This window comes from Phymastichus coffea, unplaced genomic scaffold (genome assembly GCF_024137745.1).
Source record: "Phymastichus coffea isolate CEN01 unplaced genomic scaffold, Cenicafe_Pcof_1.1 PCOF00118, whole genome shotgun sequence".
Taxonomy (NCBI): Eukaryota; Metazoa; Arthropoda; class Insecta; order Hymenoptera; family Eulophidae; genus Phymastichus; species Phymastichus coffea.
The window spans coordinates 78,418-87,088 of record NW_026706929.1 but is presented as its reverse complement, the minus strand read 5'-3'; the positions used below and the strand labels follow the sequence as shown (position 1 = coordinate 87,088).

General features: G+C 50.1%; 2 protein-coding genes across 2 annotated transcripts; one reads left to right on the top strand and one right to left on the bottom strand.

Annotated features, from left to right (window-relative positions):
- Positions 1-1,485: 1,485 nt before the first annotated feature.
- Positions 1,486-2,432, bottom strand: LOC131671021 (protein takeout-like). The gene is made up of 3 exons (XM_058947131.1): positions 2,328-2,432; positions 2,015-2,255; positions 1,486-1,927 (listed from the first exon to the last, which is right to left on the bottom strand). Exons 1-3 carry the CDS (start codon positions 2,413-2,415, stop codon positions 1,486-1,488), a joined length of 771 nt encoding a protein of 256 aa, XP_058803114.1. The 5' UTR covers positions 2,416-2,432.
- A 1,297-nt stretch (positions 2,433-3,729) lies between these two features.
- On the top strand, positions 3,730-8,296 carry LOC131671067 (uncharacterized). The gene is given in 7 exon segments (XM_058947195.1): positions 3,730-4,347; positions 4,452-5,707; positions 5,775-5,944; positions 6,032-6,336; positions 6,418-6,544; positions 7,027-7,182; positions 7,778-8,296. Coding segments are annotated over 7 exon segments (2,766 nt in total). The 3' UTR covers positions 7,912-8,296.
- Positions 8,297-8,671: the final 375 nt, after the last annotated feature.

Below are 8,671 nucleotides of genomic sequence, written 5' to 3'. Positions count from 1 at the left end.
AAACATGTATCACAACTACAACGTGTCAATCGCGTACAACGTGTAACGTTGCCCCTCAGGCGCCAAGGCTTCGGAAAACTCATTTCTCTGACGCCATCTGAAAGACTGATCGTACGCATGTATTGTTTACACAATTTTAACGGCCTTTAAGGTGCACACCGCATATCATTACGGATGAGTTATAACGATGCATCAGCTCACAGTTTATGTGGCACGGTTCACCTACAAACCCCGTAAAAATAGAGTTATAGCCCAGCTAACGCAAACAACGCATTGTTTTCTTCTCTCAGCCGGCATTCCTTTATCGGACTATCCATAAATCCTACGCGTGCGCACACGGACGCGCGCGTCGCGCCGTGAACTTTTAAGTAGCCGCATGTAGCCGCGAAGTCGTGTCACGCAGCGCAACGACGCGAATGTCGTGCACTTCATTCAACACAAGCGCCCGCGAGCGCGAGCGCTGCGCGTTCACGCCCCCCCCCTCCCTCCTCCCGCCTCCGCCGCCCGTTTTGTGGCTATTACGAGGCTCGCGCTCGCTCTCTTTGTTCGAGAGGAGCGGAATTTCGCAGGCGTTGAAAAATAGAAATCTCGCTTAAAAAAATAATGCCCCGGGGAGTCGTCAAAGCGAACGCGCACAACGAGTAAACTGCCTCACGCAACTCACTATTAAAGGTGAATTGCGTTGCTCTCCGCGCGCGCGCGCACGGCCCATTGTCATCCGGCGAGAAGAAACACGCGAGTGCACCCGTAGGCGCCTCCAACGCTTGCCTCACTCGCCATGCCGGCCACATGGGTTTCTTTTCGTTTCGGCCGCTGGGCATTAAGTCGCTCGCGATCTATAACCGAAAGTTCGCGCAATTGGCGCCGCGATGCGCGCTCCGCTTTTACAATAGATCAAAATCGCGCGCGGTGCTGGTTGAGAAACGCCGAGCTGCTGTCGGCGATCGATCGAAGGCCCCTGTTGTTTTTAACAAAGGATTCGGCAAGTCGAGAGAGAGAGAGAGAGAGAGAGAGAGAAACGCGCGTTGCGAAAGCTGCCGAATATCGCAAGGAACTCGAGTTCGCCGAGAGGTTTCGCGCCAGAATATGCCGAGCTCGCGACTACCGACCGAGTCGCGGGCGAGCGCTCGCGCCTGCGCGATTGATTGCCCGATGGGCCTCGACGCAGCAACCAGCCGCACCTGTCGCACGGCAAACAATCCGACAGGTGAGCACGCGATTTCGAGCTCGCCGAAGGGGCTTGTCTGACGGCTTGAAATCAGCGCCACGACGGTCGACGATTTTTATCGCGGACTGGACGAGTCATCGCGAGATCGTCGCGCAATGCAAATGTGCTTTTCACGCGTCGCTCACGTCCATCTACGATCTCATGACTTTTTATTAATAACTATTACACTAAGCTCCAATCGACAAATTGAACGTAGCTTACAAAAGTAGCAAAATGTAATAATGATAATCCTCGAGGGCTCGTTCTTTTTCGAATAATCACGGTGGCAGCAGAGTGTCGAGAGGATACTTTGCGTAGATTTTGTTGGAGAAATTCTTGAACAATTTGGAAACGGTGTCCTCCAAGCCAGGCTTGATTTCCGCGGCCACGGTCTTCCAGTTGTCATTGAGGAACAGATTCATGGCGTCGGCGAGAGTTTCATCGCCGTTGAACAGATTGTCGAGGTGAATGTTGGCGTGGCCGACGTCGAAATCACAGTAGAACTCGAGCACGCGGAAATGCGTCTTTCTCGTGTTGCGGTCCTGGTAGCGCTCGCCCTGGATCGTCGTGATGACGTCTATGTCGGTGTAGTTGCCCAGCGCGCGGCCGTGGCCCATTATCGGTAGCATCAGGATTTTGCCTTGCATCGTGTAATCGGCCTGCATCTCCAGCCGGGGGATATTGAGTTTGAGCCGAATGCGCGATTTGTCCAAGTCGAGTCTGCGCGGGCAACGATTACATGGAGAAAATGATCGGAGATCAGGAGAGGAGACAAGGAGACTCGGGCGAACGAAGGGATTTGCTTACTTGACGCTCTTGAGTATGAATTCGGTGCCGCCCCAGATCTCGATGTTGGAGTAACTAGAGCTGACGGATACGGGTCCGGAGGCTTGGCTAAGCTCGATCTCCGGCACATTCAGCGGCTCGCACGGCGGGATATGAAGCGCCGGAATGCCCGATTTCAGGTAGGGCCGGAGCGAGTTCACGCTGTGCTTCACGCACTCGTTCAGATGAGGATCGCTCCGACGACATATTCGCAAAAACGAGGCTGTCGTGAACATCAAGCAAATGAACGTTCGGCGTTGCCTCGCCCGAGGAAACCACGCGCAAGTGTACTCACGTATCTCGGGTGTGGCTTGCACGTAGGATCCGAAAACCACCGCAGCGAAAGCGAGGCGGAACGCCGCCGGTCGTCCGTTGAGCGTCATGACGGCGAACCAACTGATTCTCCTTTTTCTCGGCGAAAGTGTCCCAGAACACCACATTGAAACGCACTGTCAGCAGCTGGCTGACGTTCGCATTTTTCATCTGTTGGTTGCCGCAATGACACCCAACAAACAAGCACGCGCCAGTAGCGTATTTACGTTTCAAGCTGTTTGTCACTCGGACGAAAAATTCGGGCCAGAGCTTAATCATCGCTTTTTTTTGGTCATCTTCCTGGAAGGCTCGAGAAAGCAATTGCGCCAAGAGTCACACACCGTAAAAACTGTCGCGACAATTGGCGCGAAACAATTAAGCGCGCTTGGTGCACCTTGAAATTGCCGTTCTATTCTCGTACTTTGTGGCTATCCAGAGCAGTTGGCGCGCTTTGCCGCCGCTGCCGACGGTGCTTGCGAGGCGATCAAAACGGCGTCATCGATCGACCCACTTTCCGCAATGCCTGCTCGCGAACGCTCGAGCGTAATGATTAATTTGCCACTTAGCTCTCTCGCGCGAGCTGAGCGACGAAAAAACGCTTAAAATAGACAATAGCCGTTGAGCGCCGCAAAGACAGGCGTCGTTCTGGAAAAAAGCTCGCGTCGATGATCACCCGCTGAGGTCAGACGTGATACACCCTCGTCGATCAGTGCTCGGCGTGACAAATGACGAGCCGCTCGAGCGTGGAATCGAGGCGCCCCACCTGCGTCGCCGTCGCCGAAACGAACGCGGCGATGCGTTAGAGAAAGGTTAGCGGCGCGAAGCCTTGCCCCCCATTGTGCGCGGCTCGCTCCGCGCGAGAAAAAGCGCGACGAGCGACGCGACGTTAAGGAAATCGCCCGCAGAAAAGATCGCCTGACTAATGCGAGGCCTAGAGCCAACGCTCGCGGCGCACGCACATTTGTCCGAGCGGCGCCGTGGCCCAGATCGACTGCTCGCAGACGAACGCCCTTCCACGATCGACTATAAAAACTGCAGCTGGTCCATCCGACGACTGCACTCGCGCGGCTCTGCTTCCCACGCGATTCGTTCTCCTTTTCTTCTACTGTAGCTTTTAGAAAGCTCGGCTCTTTCGCTGGCGTAGCTGCGAACAACCGCGCCATCCGTATAGGACTGCACGCAGCTCAGTTGGATGCGCCTGGCGATCAGCTGGACCATTCTATTCATCTGTCCGATTGCCTGTCTGCTACTCTTCACTTTCTACGAACCTTTTCACTTTTGGCAAGCGAGGAGGCTAGAGTACCGATCAAATTAACTTTCAGGCTGATTGTTTATTTTATTCTTATTATTAACGTACCGTGTCGGATATTGCATTTTTGAAGACAATGAAGTTGATTGCGGTGACATTGTGCCTCGCGTTGGCGAGTTACGCTGACTCGGACCTTTTGCAGATGCCCCGGGAATTGTGGTCACGAGTGATCAACGGTGGTTTCCGTAGGCTAGGCAAAATTGATCCTCTGCATGTACCTATAATCAAGGTCGACCAATCCGAGGGTGACACGAATTATCGAGTGCTACTGCGCAACCTCGAGATCGCTGGATTGAACAATTCCAAGATCGAAAGTGTCCAAATCGTGCGTGGACAGCTACAATCAAATCTCAGTGATAACGAGGCTGGTTACGTCAGCTATAACGAGGCAAGCGACGCGGACTCGATCAGATACAGGTTCCACACGCTCGTCAAGGAACCAAAGTCCAACAGCGAGGATAGAGATTTGAATGCCAGTGAGCACTTTGATCGGTTCGTGTTGTACGACCCTGTTGACATGAAAGCTGCTTCGGAAGCGGATTTGCTGAAAGCGAATACGCAAAACGAGCAGAGCCGAAGGAACTACAATTCGTCGTTCGCTGTTAGAAGAGAATACGATCGGGAGCAGGGCGAAGACACGGTATTTCAACTTCACCAACAACCCACTTATGGAGACGTGAGAGTTATGATGAACGTGAGTAAAATATTACCTTTAATCTTTTCATGAAATATTTTAATCCTTGCCTTGCCTCGACTAATCCACGTCATAATAAGCTTTCTGTTTTATCGTTGAAACAGTCCACGCCGAAGATTCCATCTCAAGTTCGAGTTGTTTACACCCACGGCTACCACAATACCCAAGGTGACCTTCCCCGACCATGTGTAGGTGCCTGCAAGCCCAATTACGCATCCAGAGTCAGATCAGGAACAGCTCAGAACTATCCATCGCAACCTCAACAACAATATCCATACGACACGGAATCGAGACATTACCAAGGCCGTGTGAATTATAACGAGCAAGCAGCTACTCCCCGTTATGGAATCAAGGCTCAGTTTGGGGGCGTTTCACAGTCGCAATACGGAGTGAAGGATGGTCAAAATGGAGCAGTACAGTACTCGGCTGATTTCGATGGCAACGCTCAACCGGCTGATCAAAGACCTAATCAATTTTCAATTAAAAATGGTAACTCTGGATTCAGTTACAGCGGCAACTACAACATTGGGCCGTTTGCTGTTAACGCTCGAAATGAAGATAATTACGGAAGTACTATTCATCCTCAGCCACAAAATCACTTTTCCGTCAAAGGGACTCCAGGTGCTGGACTGAGTTACTCAACCAATTACAAAAAAGGTCCAGTTTCAGTTGGTAGTCAACGCGGTGAAAGCTACGGAACGACTGGATATCCGCAAAACCAATATTCCGGCAACTCTCAAATAGATTACACTGGAAGCTACAATACTGACTCGTATTCCGGCAACTACGGAAGCACTGTTCACCCACAACATCAATTTGAAGCGAAAAACGTCGCAAGACCTTCCATGAGCTATGCATTTAACTTCAAGAAGGATCCGGTCCCCGTTCAACATGGCGGGACCTACCCAACAACTGAACAGTCACAGTATCCGTACTCGGTCAAAGATAGCAGCTATAGTACTACCAAACAACGTCCGAATCAGTTTTCCATTAAAGGAGGCAGTTCCGGACTGGACTACTCCGGCCATTACAAAGCTGGCCCGTTCTCAGTTGAGGCCCAGAGTGACGATGCTTACGGCACCACTGGACAACCGCAATATCGATATTCACCGAAAAGTGTAACTGAACAGTACGAACAACCCCAGAATGAATTTGCCATCAAGGCTGGAAATGAATATGGAGTACAATATGGTGAACGTTATGGATCATCTTCCAAAAACTACGAAGTGAGAGCTCAAGCGGGAGGTGCTAGATTTTCAACTGAAAAGTCGGGAATCAAGGGACAGTCTAACAATTTCGGGGTTAATTACTCGGGTAACTTTAACAACGGAGCATTCTCGCTGCAAGCCGGAAACGAAAGGTACAAATGAAAGTAGCGCCGGGTCCGCGCTGAGAACTAGCTTACGCTATGAAACTTTGTCTTTCAGGGACCAACTGAAGAACCGAGCGAGTCAGTCAACAAGGTACACCGAGGCAACAACCCCGCAATATTTTGAGGAGTTTCAACCATACAAATCTCCGGAGATACGCTTGGAAAAGCAGCCGAGCTACGTCGACATTGTCTACGCGTCTCCCGCTAAACAGGGAACCAAATTGCGTTCTGGTAAATTCCAAGTAGATTCCGACACCGATCCCCGGCAATTCGGCTTCGTGGTAAAAATAATAATACTACGCCTAGCACAAGAGCAAACGGAAGAGATTCAAAGTCTCGGATTTGTCTAGGAACAGGATGCGAGCAGCCGCGACGGCGTATACAACTACACAAACGGCCAATCGCTGCACCAGCGCAACGACGCAGCTCGTGTTACCGTTGACGCGGGTCGTATCAGGGACCTTCTGAGGTACGCCGAGGAGTATCAAGAGCAGCAAGGCTATTACGAGGAGGGCATGGAGTTGATCTATCACTTCGGCAATCTGTCGAACGACAGCAAGGCGACGAGCGAGGGCCCGGGGCGCAACAAGCGCCAGCACAGCAACGACCGAGACGAGGTGACGGGACGCGTGCCCCTTTGTTTTCTCGCCCCACCTCGCGATACTGCTAACGCTTGTTTTCCGTTTGGCCCGGCGCAGGACGACCTGATGCACGTGGTGGTGAGGCTGCGCATACCGCAATTGAGCGTGAAGTCGAATTACGCGCTGACGGGCAAAGTCGGGCGCAGACAGCTGAGAGGCGCTGGCGTCCTCGGCGCAAATTTCAGTGAGTATAGCGCGACGCTTACGTAATTGCGCTCGGCTTTCGAGCAAAGCTGCGGCGCGCCTAACGTCGAGCCGCGTTGCGCGAACTCCTCGCACGCGTCGACGCCTCGTCGTGTGGCTTCGTCGGGGGCTTTCCTTCGCAGGATCGTGCGTTCGGCGCATCCTCGCGTACGCGCACGTGAGCCCATTTAATGATCGCGGTAATTTCTCGGAGAAATCAGAATGTTTATCGTTTTCCTCGTTTAGCTTTTCATTGTTCACGTAACGTGCTTTATTGCAGTGACGTACTATTAATTTCCTTTGTAATTTTAGCGGACTTGTGATGGACGTGCGCAATCAAGCTACGATCGTTTCCTTCATTCGATCGAATAGCAGGCGAAATATGTTATGCGCATTAATTTATTTATTTATCGAGCATTCAACGAGCAGCAGTTCAGAAATGGTATTGATCGAGTAAACCGCGCAAATGCTTTGTCGTTCTAGCCGACGTGGTCGCTGACTTTACCGTCGAGCTGAAGAGGGTGGATAACAAGACGATGATAGTGCGTGCTGCGCGAGCCAAACTTTTATCCAAAGACCGCAAACTGCGATTGCAGGGAATGGATGAAAACGGACCACTTGGCAGCATATTATCTCACGGTAATAATTACAGCACTCAAGCAGAATGAATTTAAACGAGTGGACAATTTCTCTTTATTATTACGTGGAAGCGAACGGCAAAATAAATCTCGTCACCGTGCGGTGGTTGTCGCGTCAATGGACCGTGCATGCTCAAGAACGAGATCGTCGGTCGCCAGTTATTACCAGGCCCATAGCGATATTATGTAAACGGAAAATACGGCGATTACGCGCTCATAATCCTCTCTTCTCGCGTAATGCGAGTGCGCCGCTACTTACTGGCGCATATAAGCACGCGTGAGTTGTCGAGAGATTCGCTTGCATTTCGAAAGCGCGCAAATTTCTTTCTTCATTTCCGTGAGAAAAAAAGCCATCATTTCGACGGAATAAACTCTCCTAGTCGTTTGATCTAAAAGTTCGAGAAGTACTTTGTGGGGGGAGGGGGAGAGGGCACTGCCGGCCAACCGTCCGCGGCTTTCCGTGGCTTGCCAGCAAACGGCTTAATTGCTTTGCACAACTTATCAGACGAATGCCAATAAATATTCCCGTAGAAGTAACCGAGGCCAAGTGTCGTTTTGCGACAGAGTGTAAAATTGAATTAATGTCGCTTTTACAGGTCTGCTGGCCGCGGAGGCTGTCGCCGCGATGATCGCCGATGACCTGGCAACCAAAGCCCTCAACGAAGACAACAATGCCGAGGCGATGATTTACAAAATGTATAAAAATTTGCCAGTGATCGAGAAATCGTAAACGGTGCCACTACACGCTTGTCTCTTTTCTATCTTAAAAGTATTATCGACGCGATATTTGTAAGGGTATTTATTTATTGCGAGCATCAACTTGTACTGATTCATTCATTCGTTGCCATTTTCTTCGCCTGCTTTTCTACGCAAATTGTGACTCGCCGCTGTTGAACTCTATTCTTATTTTTTTTATTTCTCCAAGCCAATGAATTGGATAATGAAACGAGATTTTTTTCTCTCTTACTCGACAATGTATTTTTTTATGTCGGTCATTAACCCAAATTCCATTCTAACGTTGGACGGTCTACGGAGTAATTAAAAAGGGCAAATAAGATAATTGGGAAAAATGAATAATACACCAGAAAAAAATCTGATTTATAAGTCACTTGCCGAGACTGCAATGTACGTTGATTAAGTACACAAGTTACAGTTGCATAAAATGATAGTATAAAAAAGTTGTAGATAAGCCTGTCGATGGATACACTCGTGTAGACGACACGTTGAATGGTTAATCAAATAGTGATTTTCCATGCGAAAGTAGCAATTGGAAAATGCAAAAAAGTCATTTGGAAATCGAAAACCATCGTAAATCTGTCTCCCATTATGAAACGAAACCGCGATAAAGCCGAGGCTTTTTACGCAACGAAAGCAAAAAATTTGCTCTCTTCGATGAGCTTTTTAAAACGAAGTTGAAGTATCCGCGAAGCGATCAGCCTGACAACACGCTCGGAAATCCTCGCAGGCGCGACGCAAGCTCGAAATACTCG

What these genes read in the sequence shown, in the direction of transcription:
- LOC131671021 (XM_058947131.1), bottom strand. Translation starts at nt 2,415, where the DNA reads ATGACGCTCAACGGACGACCGGCGGCGTTCCGCCTCGCTTTCGCTGCG. An exon ending in GCAAGCCACACCCGAGATAC is followed by an intron (nt 2,256 to 2,327) that starts GTGAGTACACTT and finishes TGTTCACGACAG; the next exon opens with CCTCGTTTTTGCGAATATGT. An exon ending in TTCATACTCAAGAGCGTCAA is followed by an intron (nt 1,928 to 2,014) that starts GTAAGCAAATCC and finishes TTGCCCGCGCAG; the next exon opens with ACTCGACTTGGACAAATCGC.